General features: G+C 37.5%; 1 protein-coding gene across 1 annotated transcript in view; it reads right to left on the bottom strand.

Moving 5' to 3' along the window:
- Nucleotides 1-627: 627 nt before the first annotated feature.
- BRD10 (bromodomain containing 10) overlaps nucleotides 628-16,296 on the bottom strand; it is a 56,445-nt gene continuing 40,776 nt past the window's right edge. Inside the window, exons 6-8 of the mRNA XM_067316024.1 lie at nucleotides 7,893-8,008; nucleotides 5,331-5,518; nucleotides 628-4,853 (exon numbers count right to left, since the gene is read on the bottom strand). Of these exons, the coding sequence (XP_067172125.1) occupies nucleotides 1,240-4,853; nucleotides 5,331-5,518; nucleotides 7,893-8,008 (3,918 nt within the window). The 3' untranslated portion in view covers nucleotides 628-1,239. The remainder of the gene's footprint in view (nucleotides 4,854-5,330; nucleotides 5,519-7,892; nucleotides 8,009-16,296) is intronic.

Here is a 16,296-nt window from a genome sequence, read left to right on the forward strand (position 1 = left end):
GAATTACTCCCACTGAAAGGAATAATAAGGCCTCCTTTAGTACTCTATGGCGTTTTAGCACTATCCTTCCATTAAGATCCGGACCAATGGAAAGACTACCCCCAAAACAGATCTAGAAAACAAGACTGGTGGAAAAAAAATGGGTATGTTCTGACTCAACAGAAGACTGAAGAGACAGCTGGTTACAGTCTCCAAATATGTATAAACGCATGTAAGGCTGCAAAAAAAAGAGTATAATGAACTGTTCATCAGATATATGAGGTATACAACAAAACATGGTTGTCCTGAACAGCAGTCAGTGTGATTTAGGCTGGTGACTGGGAAACCATTCTTAGCCTTAGCCTGTCATTGAAGATTTTAGGCAATTTAAGCAAACATCTATTAGGAATGGATGAAACATGGGTCATCCTACCCTGTATCAGCAGGATCAACAAGACCTTCCTTCCAACACCTATTAAATCACATGAAATGTAAACTACATAGAACAGCACAAGAGATTAAATAATTTCATTTCACAAAATTCCACAAACTGGAATGCATCTGCATTAAATAGAAAGATGTGTGTGTGCGTGTGTGTATTCTGCTCTGGTTTAACAGACGTACACATTTTTTAACTATTGCCAACACAAAGCAGTACAGCAACTTGATTTATTATATGCAGATTTTTCTGCATTGTTGCTAAACAGTACACTGGTCCAGAGTTACTAAAATACTTAAAAAACTATACATTATGTAAACAAAACATAAATAAGACAGCATAGTTCTTTGTACATATAGTTTAGTACAGATTGTTAGGAATTCATGAATATGTACAATTTTATACCATAAACTGCATTTTTACAATGCATAAATATTTTTTACAGAAACAAATCAAACAAAAATAAGATTTGACAAATAAAAAGGAGACACATACTGTCATAAACACACTGCCAAACTGTCCATATTGTAAGATGGAACGTGCGCAAAAGCTAGATTTCTCTGAACTAACAACGTTTATGAACTCACTGGTCATCTTTGACCATTTTATCAAACAGCCCTCTGAAAGCATACCTCTGACTTAAACTGAATATATTGTTCCTCCTCATAAGCCCCACAAGTAAACAAAAAAGAACTATAAGAAGTAATTTTAAGTAAATCAACCATTTCAAACAATGTAAGAAATGATTTAACAGTTACAACAACAACTTCTTAAGCCAAAAGAATGCCCCAAAATTTCAAAGTGGCTCATTTGCTCTAAATTCAGGATGCAGCTTCGTCAGGTTTATCAAGGCAAGATGACTGAAGATTAGGGAATAGAGTGGTGGGATCTCTGCTTGTGGACACTACAGCAGGAGGCAGTGATGAAGAGAGGGAAGAAACTTTTGATGCTGGAGTATTTATAGCATTCAAAATGGCTCCCTCCGGACTGACCAACAATTTTTTTATAGATGTGTCTAAGTGAAACACTGAAGTGTTACTTGGTAACTGAGAGTTCCCAGTTTGAATGGCAGAAACCACAGAAGATGTAGCTAAAATGTTAGCAGATTTTATCACTGATGACATAGACACTGTTGTTGCAGGTGGTGGAGTAGATGAGCTAGCTGGAGTATTTAATATCTGGGGTGTTGCATGTACAGTTGGTAAAGCATCTGCAGACCCAAAGGAGTTTACAATTTTTGTAGAGCTTTTCAAAGGATGTTTTGATGTTTGCCAACTTAATAAATTACTTGGTGCTAGGGTGATCTTTGAGGGTACTTGATTAACAATTGGGGCACCTTGAGCCTCTTGACCATGGTTAATAGTTAAAGGAGGAATTGGTTTTGTATTACAAGAGAGAAAAAGAACATGGCTGCCAGCTCCAAGGCCTTGTGGTGGAACAACAAAACAAGTACCATTAATCATTATCTGAGTTCCGGGTGCCAAAGACACACAGGTGTTAATGACTATCTTCTGTTGAATACAAGGTTCATTCAGCTGACCTCCTGCCTTGCTTGTTACAGTTGGTAAAGCTGTAGATGTCTGAATGTTAGAAGAACAAGTTTGAGCATGAGTTTGTTTCACTGTACTGGGAGGCATCTGCTGGCATTGTAGGGAAGAAAAATTGGGAAAACTAATGACTTTGCCTGCATTTGGTGATGCAGGATGCAAGACAGTTTGAGGTTTTTGAATATTTGCATTACTTGGCACAGCAGCTGAAATTCCTGATGGTTGAAACTGAAGTAGTGTGGGTGGAGGAGGTACTGGAGGAGGAGCTGAAACTGCTGCCAGCTGAGGAACTGTAGGTAACACTTTAGCAGGGGTGACTACAGATCCAGGCAAGCTAATGACTGGAAACTGCAAAGCAGATGGTAAATTTTGAGGAGATACTGTTGGCTGTGTAGTTGAAATTAGCACAGATGAAGCAAGATGACCGGTTTTCACAGTTGATAAACCCATTGTATTTGATGTACATGGTCGATTACCCAGAATTGGCCTTATTCTTGAGGTATCATTTCCACCAACCAAAACAGTAGGCCATGTCCCAGAAGAAGTCCCACTTGGTGTTACTGAAACAGACTCCAGACATGCATTTGCTGATGTCACTGTAAAAGCAGTTGCAGCTTTTGTTGCAACACATACAGATTCATTAACGGACGTAACACTTTGATTCACAAAACTTGAACACACAGGAACCAAACTACCACTACTTGACAAAGACAAAGCCATGCCCTTTTTATCTTCTCCCTTAGAAATGGCAGACTGTAATAAATTAATTGGTGGAGCCTGTTGTGCATTGCCTTTAGTATTTACAATAGTCTGACCTATATTTAGTCCAATTTTCACATCTTTAACTTGAGCAACAGTAGGTGATGAATTTATTCTTATTGGTGTACCTACCGTAGATGGGATCAGAACCAACTGTGTTTGTTCTGTGGCACTAACAAAGGTTTTGCTTAGGGAAGAAGGAAGGCTATGTTTCAATGACTCTGCAACTAGATTAGTGTTTGATGGGCCATTGGCAATTTGAGTATTAATGAAAACGAATTTCTGGGCACTAACACCAGTGGACGCTGGAGAAGGTATAATATTGACCCCTGACACCCCACAGGGGGGCAAAATAGGTGGATTTGTGACTAACATAAGTTTTTGGATGGGATTACCACTGATCAGATCTCCATTTGTTGCTGAATTCAACTCAGATTGTATAACAGGCTGTTTTTTACTATCATCTTGTTGCTGCACTAAAGAATCTGGACTAATGACAGTGTTATTCTGTCCAATGCTAATTATATTAACAGGACTGCTTGGAGTTGCTGACAAAGTGCTAGCTGATGAAATGGAGGACAAAGGAGGAGAGGACACATGGCAGTTTTTCTCTATTACTTGACCCAAAGTGCCCCCATAAGTAGCCTGCTCTAATGTGAATTTGAGATTTTTCTCCATTGTCTGGTTTAAATCAGCAGGGAAAGCTGGAATGCTGATGGCTGAAACTGTTGAGGAGGCAAACCCAGAAACAGAGGACTGTCCAAAATGTGGGAGACCAGATGTGGCTGTTGCTACAGATGGAAGAGTAGAAGATGATAATGTGGATTTTGGCACCAAAAACGCCTGAAGTTGAGGTGCATAAGTGAAAACTGAACTAGGAGACAAACTATTAGGTGAAAATTGCTCTGGGTTTGTTTGCACTTTAACAATTCCTGTATTACCACCTCGTGTTGTGACCAGAATAGACTGTGATTCTCTTATACACATGGTTTTCAGTTCTTGCCTAATTTCAAGGGGGTCACTTGCCTGCTGTGATGTGAGATTATGAAAGGCAGAAGCAGTGTTTGTAGATCCACTTAATGTTGTTGCTGATATTAGAGACTGACTAGCTGTGGAAATAGTATGGGAAGTCAAAGATACAGGGAATGTGGCAGTTGAAACTGTAGTCTTGGTTTTGTCAGTTTCAGTTTGGCTCACCGTAATTGTTGATGATAATAAATTACTTGCTGAAGTTGTAGAGGGCAATGGTTGTGTTCTGTTCATAGGATCAGTCACTTGTGACAAGTGCGTGACGCTCTTGTTAAAAATTGCACTAGACAGCTGAGTGGTAGGATTTGTGGGTGCTGTTACCAGGACAGGCGTTAAAGAAACACTGACATTTGATGCTTGCGGGAAACTTGTACAGTGCAGCTCAGGAGACTTTTGTTGCAGTGACTGAATGTCTTTGGATACAGTTTTTCCATCTTTCTGCTGAATGAGAAAATTCTTAGGTAAAATAAGAACTTGTTGCATGACTTTTTCTCCAGTTTTAGGGTCAATCACAGGTTGCATTTGAATTTTCACAGAGCTGTTGTGAAGGTCTATTGGTACACAATGGCCATTTGGCATTTTGTATACCATTTGTAAAGGATTCTTTGAACTGGTCTGGCAGGGCAATGCTGGTTTTATTGATGACGATTCCAAAGGTGATACAACTGGCTTTTCAGAAGCGGATATATTAACGCTTGGGGGAGGTGACAGTTGATTTGTTAAGGTCACTTTGTTCCCAATATTCTTGGCAAGCAAGGCCTGGATGGGTTTGGTCCCTTTTGGAAAGTTTGATATTGATGTTGCAGGATCTGCCAGGGAAAATGATTCTGGAGGTGATGCTTCAAATTGTTTTGGCTCAGTCAAACAACTGTCTGTCTTTATGTTACCTTCTGAACTGTGGATCACAGCCTCACTAGTGCTCAGCTTAGCTTTCTTCCTTGGTGAAAGCTCATTAGTGCTTTGATCCAGACAACTGTTTTGCTTGGACTGTCGTTTAACAGATTTAGGCAGTGTCTTCTGTATTTCTTTAGCAGTTGAGTCTTTTTTCAGAAGTCTGCTTTTTCCTGCAGGTAAATTCATCTCTAACAGTTTCATTTCTTCTGCAAGTATATTAAAACAGAAATTGCGTTTTAGAAGGTTGCAACTGATACATCTGTATGATTGTGTTACAGCATTTAGCTAAAGGTGAAATGCTAGTTTGTAAGCATTTGTCATGACAACTATAAAGATTAGTCTCCAAGGTGATCACAGTGTTAATCACCTCTACTATGTCTTCATATTAATTTTTTTTAAACAACATAAGCCACTGCCAATTTTATGTAAATTCTGAGCAGGCCTACTATTATCACAGAAATAATCAACTACAAAAATGGCAAAAGCTTACTTTACACACATCAGAATTCTCATCTCGGTCATGTCTACCACCTTTAGCCTATATCTGCCAGTAGCGCATCACAAAATCTACCCTAATATTGTTACAGTGTTAGCTAAGGTAAAAACCAGGACACAGGCTCATGTGGAAAAACTGGCAGGCTCCTGAATCAAGTTTAGGCTATCAAATAACCATAAACACTTACCATTGTCTGGGTGATCTTTTGGAGGAATTTCCACATGTTCTGCAGACTCTGAACATTTACTGGTTACTACTGCAAAAGAATCTTTGCCAGAGTCACCTTCACTTTCATCATTACTCCACAACTCTCTGGTAAATTTATCAAGCTCTGGGTGTCTTTTAAAGTCATCATAATCCTTCTTCAGTCGAGACCTTGAAAATAACACAGCTAATTTTACTGAAGAGCAACACTCAATTTTTCATGCTTTTGCTTGTATTTGCTGCCACATTAAAAAAGCTGGCATTGAACTGCCCTTCAAAATGTTCAGGGTAGCTCTGCAAGTCTCTAAAATCCAGAAAATGTAAAGTGACAGCAACATCCCTTCCCTTACAAAATCAGATTCTATGCACTAAAGTCCTCTAACAATAAGCAACAAGACTTAGTCAAACCTGACCACCACTTTTTTCCTGCCTCCATTTTCTGCTTCTTCCTACACCCTTCATTGTGACAGATGTACCTATATGGATACAGGTATTAATTGCAACAAGTCTACAGTACTCTTTCCTCTGAAGACAGTTCAGTCTAAAGAAAGAAGTCGATCTTGTTTTCTGGAATGCATCATGTTTTTGGACCAGCTATTGGACCACAATGTACCTTTCTCCGCTAAGATAACTTTCTAATTTCAAGGCCATTAGAACAGGTGCCACTGCCATTTCCATAGGCTCATACTGTTAAGAATGCACATAAGAGAAATATATAGCTGCTTTACTCCATTTAAACACTCTTCAGAAACAGCATCAACAATAACAGCGTCCCTATCTTGATACTCCTGGGCTGCTACTTACTTCCACTGTCCCTTGCTCTATATCATTGTACAGAAAAGATCTAGGGATATTTTAGAATAAAAACACAGTGAACTGCAGGGTTCAGCCAGCAGTAACCAAACACAACATCCAGAAGAATTAATTACCAGAAGAATGAACAGATGCTAGTAATTAGAACCTTGTCTAGAACAGACTCGAGTCCCTAGTCTAGATCTAAACTCAACTCTTATGACAGTAAAAATAAGGTCTTCAACTTACCCATGCTTATGGGTTAAAGTAACAGTTCTTTGTGTCAGGGTGCAGTGAAGGTCATCTGCTCCCTATGGGGCAGGGAGTGGGGAGCTGAATGTGATAACACAGCCTGCAGGTCAGGCGCCGCACCGGACAGGACACCATCTCGCAGCACCAGAGCAAAGCCAGCAGGACTGGGGGAAGTAGCCAGGTTCAGCCAAGGGTCCAGATCAGCAGGCAAGCTCGTGGTGATGAAACAGGTCCGCAGTCAAGCCAGGAAGTCAATCCACAAGTCAGGACCAGGCCCAATGACGGTAATCAGGGTCAAACCCAGCCCAGTGATGGCTGGGTGACAGGTCAAATATCAGGCTAGGAGGTCAGTCTGCGTGTCAGGGTATGGATAAGGCCCGGTGAGGGTAATCAGGGTCAGACACAGCCCTGAAGTGACCTGACAAGTCCATCATGATGGGGTCAGGCTGAGGCTAAGGCTGAGTGGTCACCTGCAGATCAGGGTTGGCAGGGTCTGTGGCTGGGCAGAGGCAGGGCTAGAGTGGTGCACAGACTGATGGCCCTGAGCTGGTCTGAAATGGGGACCTGGGCCTGGGCAGGGTGGTAGGAGGCCCAGCGAGGTGGGCAGGGCCATTTATTGCACTCAGGGCCTTTACACATTGGTCTCTTACTGAATTGGATTACTGAGAGAAAACAACCTTGAAGATCGTGCGTGTGAAGATGTACTGTGGATGATACTTCTTCAACTCTATTGTTGGGATTTTGAACTTTAAGCTCAGGTAAGCAAGAATTGTAGAGGGACACGAGGCAAACGCTATTGCACTAGAGTTTCTGGATGGGAATTTCCTTTTTTCTTTTGACAAATTTGTGCTCAGGGTCTGATCAGTAGGTGCAAGCAACCGCTCCTTTCAAAACTTGCTGCTATTCAAATACCATTCAATGCTATGCTCCTTCACAATTTCAAAAGGACCTCTCAGAAGTAATACTTGTCCTCACTAGGTTTAACCCCGTCACTGCTATACTCATGTTTCTCTGACTTACCTCATCCCAGACACATACAAATTTATACAGCTAGAAAGATTCAAAACAACATTTTAATTACCAATTTAGCTGGTTTTAGATAGTACATAGCACAGTAGTCTGATTTAAAATGTCAAAAAAAGCCCTGGTATAGATTTCTAGATACAGCTTTTCAGATTTGCTCAATCAAACAGCAATATAAACCCTAGATAGACTGTGACATAACTATTGAGACAAGCATGCTTAAGGATTCTAAAGCATGTTAGGAAAAAAACCCCTCAAGGTTAAACCCAAGTTTAGTTAGAGTCACTAAGTTTGCAACATCAAATAACTCTTCAAACTAAAGCACTGCCAATACTTTATTCTAACTCTCACAGTATCTTCATTTGGCTTATTTCAGAAGTCAACTAAGATTGATTAGTTTTTTAAAGGTGTAGTAAGTTTTGTAATTTTGTTGTTTTTCCCATTTCATGAACTATTGTTAAGAAAAGCAGCTAATTACCTGTTTCTTTGAAATGCTTTCAATAGCTTTGGTTCCCATGGTAACAGTTCATTAAGCAGTCGTATCAATGTACCATGCAATTCTTTTACTGCTTGCTTCCGATGATACCATCTTCCCTGCAAACATAAATATAGTTTATTTATCACTGCATTACACCTGATTCTTGTTATACAGAACTAGTCCTACAGTAATCTTGATACATTTTAATACAACATAGAAAAATAATTACTAGACTCATATTTCATAATTATGTCTATCCTCAACCTTGTAAGGCAAACTAATACTCTACAATTTTTATACTACAGAGAGACAATGTCCTAATTAAAAAAGCCATACTAAAAAGATCTACACTTTTTACAGACTGCTACTGTTAAAACTGAAGTAGAATTCTTTGAACACATGATGTGTTTAAAATTACTTACAAGAGTACCTAACATATGTAGTAGTCCTTTCAGGTCAAGGAAACTGAATGTGTATGCAAACTTTTATTAGCTAATACTAAAATTTCTACACAAAAATCTCACAATGATTTCACTTAATATATATAAATTGTATCACCATTTACAAAAATAAAAGATTATTTACTAAAATTTTCAGGGAGAAAAACCCCACAATTTTTGGACTACATATTTGTTGGTATTTTATCCAAGTTCTACATACTTTTTTTTTTTTTTTAAATACAGGAAAGTTCTGTATATTGATCATTTATGAAGTAACAGACTATGGAGCAGGAGCAGTTTGTTAATGTAAAAACTTTACATATTTTAGTTTGGAAAAGAAAAACATTTTTAATTATATGATTGAGTTAAAATCTTAATCTTAATATTTCCCATGAAGAATTCATGTTTTGTTAAGTTTGAATAGGCTGGCTGAGGATAAAAGAAGTTGGGGAAAAAACAGAGCGTATCTACACAGCACAGTTTTCTTTGTTATTCACTTAAACAGGCAACATGCAATACTGAAAAAAAAATATGGTGGACATAATGCTGTGAAACTCTCTCTTAACACTCTTAGACACATATGTTTTACAAGTATTTGCTTCCAAAACTTTATTTTCAATTTACTTTCATAAAGGACAGAACAATGCATATGTATGAGTAGCTAAGAAAAGGGATGAGACGCTTTTGCCACTATACTAACTTAGTGTATTTTCCTTATGATTTTGTCTCATCTCTCATAAAGGACGCTAAGAGAGTAAAGACACTATGTCTCTACAGCAGAAAAAGAAGGAAGACTAAGGAACTTGCTTATATTTGATACACATCTTTAGCTTTGAGTATAGCTCATCTCCTTAACAGCTAGCTGCATTCCAACACACACAAAAAAATTTAGGGCAGGAGAAGCTGGATCAAGCTAGACAAAGCAGCCTTTCATCAGCAGTCTGCAATAATGATCCTTCTATGGATAGTGGAGTAATTCCTTTCTACTCATTCCAGCAGATCTTTCCATCGCACAGCAAGATCAGCTAGGCTGAATACTTGCTTGAAGACCAGACACATTTTTTATTTTTATGGCTTGTCTGTCACATGTTACACAACATGTAATTAATGGCTACTCCTTTAATCTTTAATTAAAATTACAAGAACAAAGCTTTTAAATAGGGAACTATGCCATATTACCATATAACAGTTAATATGGAGGTCACAGACTGGTCAGGAAATTGTGTTCTTAATTTCCTCTATTTGTGGCCATTCATATTGCATGTGTAATGTACTGCAGCAAAAAGGTGCTGTTGAGCACAGAGAATAGCCATGTGTACATTGTAGCCTAACAAGGCATTTGGTGTCACCTTTTAATGATAGTAGTAAACAAAATTAATTGCAAATGGGTAAAAAAACCTGCACAGATTTATTTTTCTCTTAAAGCATATATAACCTTTTTCAGTTTTAGAAGGATGAATTTATATGAAGTATAGTATTAGTGGAATGTATCAAAATAAAAATCAAAATGGCAAAAACCCAATGTCATTACTTTAAGGACACAGAAATGCAGAATATGTATTGGATTTAGGAAAGAATGGGATGTGTGAAAAAAAGAATAAAAAACATACAGAAAATGACTAGAGAGTAAAAGAGAGCAGTGAAAAAGTGAATTTGAGAGACTCATTTACCTCTAAATAAGGCTGAGATCTTGGTTTAGGTAGAAAAAACAGTATTTATGAGCTAGATAAATATGAGCTGAACCACTGAGCAAACTCTGAAGTAATAACTGTATCATGCGTTGAACAGCCAGACACAGGCAGAAGACTTAGTCAAGAACAGACTTCAGGACTTTATTGTATTCATTATCACTTCAAGAAAGAACAGAATGATTACAGGTCACTTTTCTCCTCCCTTAAAAAAAAACCCAAACCAAAAACCCGCAGAATTCTAGAGAGAATTTTTAAAGGAAATTAATGTCCTTCAGCTATAATCTCTGGAAAATTCAGATGTTGTCATAATTGCATATAAGTAATTGGGAAGCAAACAACAACATAATAATGATGAATTTGGAAATGAATTTCCTGTATCTAAACTACTCCTTTTTCTTTCCAGGGCTTAGTAGCTGGCAACAAATGTCAGTGGCAATACATAGAAATTTAAATCATGTGAAGAATTTCCCTTACACAGAAATAGTCAGGGCACAGAGCAAACATGGGCCAAAAATGCTGAAAAAAAGTTATCTTTATCTTTTTAATGATTGTGGTTCAGTTGGTTTTCTGTGCAAACATGAGACTTCTGCAAAGTCCAGATATTACATAAAATCTGCTATTTACCTTAAATATTTAAATAGTAAAAGAAGAGAAAAAAAATAATTATAACTTTGAGACATTGCTACAAATCCAGCATTACCTTATGCAATTTCATTCTCTAATATAGTCTTGTGCTCTTCTGGGAAAAAAAGCAAATCAATTATTGATAAGCCTATGATTTAACTCTCTACTTCAGCATTGCATAGTGGCCTATTAATGTCTATAGAACATAAACTTCCCTTTACAAATGACTGTGTTCCACACTCTTTTCTGTAACATCAGATGGTATCAAAGGAAAGCAGCCACAAATTGAAGCTCAGGAGGTTCAGTTTGGGCATTAGGAAACACATTTTCACTAGAAAGCTACAACATTAGAACAGGTTGCCCAAAAAAGCTGTGGAATTTCCATTCTTCCCAGTTCTCAAGACTCAGCTAGTCAGGCCACAGATGACCTGATACAGCACTGGCAACAGTCCTGCTTCAAGACAGGGAGACCTTCAAATGTCCCTTCCAACCAACAGTTGTAGGATTCCATGATACTCCTTAGAGCTGAAAAGATAAAATCTCTGAACATGACCTGACGTGGTACGGGATTTACAAATAAATGGAATTCAACATGTAAGGGTACAGGTGTTGACCACAGCAGAACAGTCACAACCCTTCTACTCAAAGTAATCAAAATATAGCTGTCCAGGAAACTCCACAAGGAGTGGTTTGGAAGAACACCAGGGTTAGCACAAAGGAATAGCTATTACAGCTCCATACTTCAGCCCATTCATCAGTAAAAGGATGCAGAGAGGGGGACTGGATGCACTGACTTCTAGTTCTGTTGTTGTTTTTTGATCCAATAGGGTTTTATTAGTAGACATGAAATGATGCAACTATGTCAAACCAAGATAGTGCTTCAGAGGTAAAAACACTCTTTCCATATCACTGAGTGAAAGGTTCAACACTTGCTCTTAAAAAATGTGTAAATAAATTGCTGCCTTTATATTTATTTGAGCTAATTCTAAGCCTGATAACATTTTAGAGCCTGCATTCCTAACTGCTAATTATTTTAACTGTGAATTAAACAGAAATATCCAGTACCTAACATGGCTGTGTGCAGAATTATATTCTTACATGGCCTGTAATTCACAATTCCAGTTCCACTGCTTTTATACCTTGGTCTGACTTCTAGTTACCGTCTTGTTTCAGGTAGTGACAAGCAAAACACTATTTTCTTCTGGAAATACAACATATGCTATTAAAAACAAAACAAAGGCCTAGATACAGAACAAGTATAAAAATGTGGCTTAGAGCTATGATGGTAAATTACAACTAAAATAAAATAAATGTAAATACATTTTAGAAATGTGCTGAGTGTTTCCATAAAACTGAAGAGAGACATTCAACACATTCTGAACTGAAAACTTACCTTTCAAAATAAGGTTTCTGACATCCAGAGCAGCCAGGGAATGCTGACTCCACTCTCCGTGATGCCCCAGCATACATTATTCTGGCATATGCATCATGGAACCCCAAAGCAGACTGGAGCCAGGATATGGACATATGGGGTAAGGACTAAACTTGATAGGGGAGTTTTTGTTTTGTTTTGTATTTAAATAAACACACACACACACAACCACAATATTATGCAGTTTTATAAGATTTTCTGTAATCTTTACTTTATATCCTAAGGACATAAAATAAAGAAAATTAGAAATCTTATAAAACCATGCAATATTGTTCAAAAGGGGTGGTGGTGGAGGGAGAAAACTTACCTTACCCTTAATAGGCCTGCTCCATTCTGCAGCGGGGTTCTGTGGTATGTGTGACATCACCAGTCTAGCGTTTTCTAGTGATGTCACACGGAGAGGGAGCTGGTGATCTGCAACTGCTTTGGACATCAGATACCTAAAGAAAAGAGACCGATAACTTTTCAATTCAGATATGGATTGAGATCGAACGTCCCTCTGAACCAGCTTACAGGCCAAATATTAAAATTTCAGACACTTACTCAAAGGCAGCTTTGCCTGAATAAGAATGTGTGATCAGATTACATAAGTGTACAGTATGACCACATCTATGCTTTGAACTGTCTTCATTTTGATAAAGCTTAGTCAGAAGTTACCTTTTACAGTAAAAATTCCTGCAAGTTGATGATTTGTATTTTACTGTCAGCAACATCATTTTGAATATTACAAGTGATCTATCAATAGCTAACCTCTGATATTATTTGAGGACTGGCACAAAACATAGTCAAGAGGAACGATTTGCAGTAATTATAAAACAAATTCACTTATGACCTCTCTTTATCAATTATATCCTTCAGAATTTACCTGTAACTAGTGAAAAGACTGGCAAATCATCTTATTTCAGCCCCCAAACTTTTGGTTTTTTGAACACCTTCAATTTGCACTTCATGACATACAGAGATCTGATCAAACCAAGCTATATCCAGAAATGGTACCCCAGACTCTATTAGCTATTGCAAAAAAAATGAGGTTAAAAAAAGCAATAAATTTCTTGCCACTAAGAGTGTCTATCTCACGATTTAGTTTATTACTATGAAATGACTCTTCAGACAGACATTTAGCCACATGTGCTCATTGTCTTTTGGCAATATAATTGCATAATCGTCACTGCATTGATTAATCTCCCACATTGACTTTAAAGTTATAAAACAAAAACATGGGAGAAAATTTATTATCAGCTAGATCTCACTACCTTTTCCAAACTAACTCAGAACAGTGAAATTATCCAGCACTGAACTGTCACATTTTACTCACCATTAGAGGAACTTTAAGGTATTAAATTACTTATACTACTATAACTCAGGAAGAAACTGGCTGTATGTGTTATGCTAAATTGTTTACAAACAGTTTGTTTTTCTTTTAAACTAATAAGGACCTCATTTAAGTCCATTCCATATAGCTGAATTTTTCATCTTCTTATTCCTGGATATACAATCATTTTTCTATTCTTTCTCTGAACATCTTAAAATTAGTTGTTTTATTATAACTGTGTCTGCTGTCTTGCCCGATTTTTCAAAATAATATATAAATTGACCAGAATCCAAGGCACTGTGAAATGTTCTGAATACACAGCATTATCTATATGATGAAAATATTACAGATTAAAGGTATGAATATGTATTCATGCCTTTGATGCAAAACCTGCACTTTCCCATTTGTAACTGTAAAAAAATAGAAGACAGGAGTGGCTTAAGGGAAGTGTCTTAACAAACATTTATAGTAGGGCTAGACTAAACATAAGGAAAGGCATAAAAGATAATGCAAAGTTTAGAGAAAATTTTTGACAAAAACAGTAGGGCTAAATATACAGAATAAAAGAGGAACTGGAAGAGCTAAGAAGAAACGAAGACTGGGACAAAAATATACAAACATAGTGAGAGCAACAGAAGATAGAAATAACAGAAGAACAACAAATCATTGTGGAGAAGATTTCAAATTTTGAAGCCTAAAGTTGACTTTATTCATTCTTACTAAACAATTAACTGGTTGGACTTCCAAAAGCTCCACATGCTCAAACCTTCCTCAGAACTACAGGAAAGTAGCAGTTACGGACTACACAGTAGTTATGAATGTAAATGTGAACTTACAAGCCTTATTTCAGACTCCAAATTCAACATTTTGGGGTCACACCAGCATTTTCAAAAGGTGAGGTAAAACAAAGGGAAACCAGAAAAAAGCAGTAACAAACTATGTGCAAATGACTAAAGTACAAATCAAATTTTAGGACAAAGAATGGAAAAAGAGCATGCTAGATACATTACAAAATATGATGCACAATGACATACAACCTAAACAATAAATGAAAATGAGTGTTATAGCTGTGTGACTACAAACAGGTCTACTAAAATCCTGTCATTCCAATACAGATTTAGGTCAAGGATCCTTTACTACATCTCCAGTTTAAACCAAAAGCAAGCCTAGATTTCACAGATTGTAATACCATTTGTTGGCATGTAGGTGCAGTAATATAGATGCAAAGAAATATAACAGACAACTCTTTGTATCTGGAAGTCTCAAGCATGATATATGTTTCACTAGTGAGGGAGGAGAGGGGCAGGGAAAGAGAAGTAGTCAACCTTGTGCTAAAAAGCAAAGATTTAACCCTCTAAAAATTAAGCTTCCACAGGGCCCAGATGAGAAAATCCAGTAAGTTTTTCTACATTATCAGTTGTAAAGCTAGTGTCTGATTCACAAAAATAGTAATAGACCTTATCTGTTTTTCAGGGGTGCATGAATTTCTGCTGACCATTTTTGGGAAGTCCCTGTACAGCCTTGCTCAAACACAGTTCCTGAATGAAACAATTTCCCATTTCTTTGCCATATGCAGAGGAAGTATTTTAGAAACCTATGTTTAATAAATGAGCAATTTTGCATTGTTTTTTGCCATATGTTAGTATTTTATTTTGTTAAGTAACATGCAGCAAATCAATAAAAAAAGAAAACAGTCCATTCTCTCTAATTTGGACACTTCCATTTCCTATGAACAAGTTTAACAACAGCCTGTTTGGAATATCACCACCCCCCCCCCCCAAAAAAAAAAAAAAAAAAAAAAACCACAGAGAAAACTTTATTATATTCCATCCTGGCTCAATGTATTCCTCTGGGCAACCTAAGCATTCCTACAAATGAATTTGTCTGCAGTCCTAAATATTTCTGACTTCAGCCTGTTGGTTTTTAACTCTGAATTTTGAGGTGCATTCCCAGATACAGATCTCTGCACTTGACATGGACTTAGGCTTGCAGAAAACCTTAGTTTGCCTTCAGCCCTCCTGAGATCCACCTGCTTACAGATAAATCTACCCACAGACAAAAATATTCACCTGACTTGTGACATACAAACCTTCAAGAACAACGTCAGAAAAGAGCAAAACACAAAGCTTATGTAAAGGAGTTTCTTATCTTTTTCTACTACTAAACCAAGAATACTAGAATGTCACAGATTTCTGCAAAACAATAAAATCTTAAATATATTCCTTCCAAAACATAGTTAGTTGTGAACTTGGTTGGTGTCCTTTGACTAGGCAACCCTCTTTCCTCTCCCCTTTGTTTTTCCTTTCTCTGCCTGCAGGGAGAGTCTGGTTTCCTACTCAAAATAATGTTCTTTATCCATTTTAACCTCGTTTGCTTCACTTGGGGAATCACAGGCTCCAGTTTTCCTTCTCCCTCCCCAGACATCTATGCACTTACCAGACTTGCAGGGAATGACTCAAATCCAACGGTGCTATCAAAATAACGTCTTGTACTTCAGTAAACAAGGAATCTTTCAATATTTATGCTCTCTCCAAGACAATTAGTACTCTAATATGATCGAGACGGTGTCTAGAATTAACCACCCTTGTCACAACCCAGTTGACTTTACAAAAAGCATACTCTCTACAAAGTCAGCTTAAAAAGTGGCATCTGCCAAAAAGCCCAGAGTTCACTATTTGACACAAGCATCTGCAATCCTGTCATAGTCTCCTAATACACAGTGGCAAGAAGAGATCAAAGAAAAATTGAAGTTCTGCTATGACATGGAACAGTTAAATACACACCACTCTATGGAACAGCTTAATTCACAGAGCGATTTGCTACAGTGCATCTCCGTGGCTGGGCAGGATGAAAAAAACATTAGGCTAACACAGGGCAAGAATTACATTACCCTTAAATACATAAA

This window comes from Apteryx mantelli, chromosome Z, assembly GCF_036417845.1.
Source record: "Apteryx mantelli isolate bAptMan1 chromosome Z, bAptMan1.hap1, whole genome shotgun sequence".
In the NCBI taxonomy this organism is placed as follows: domain Eukaryota; kingdom Metazoa; phylum Chordata; class Aves; order Apterygiformes; family Apterygidae; genus Apteryx; species Apteryx mantelli.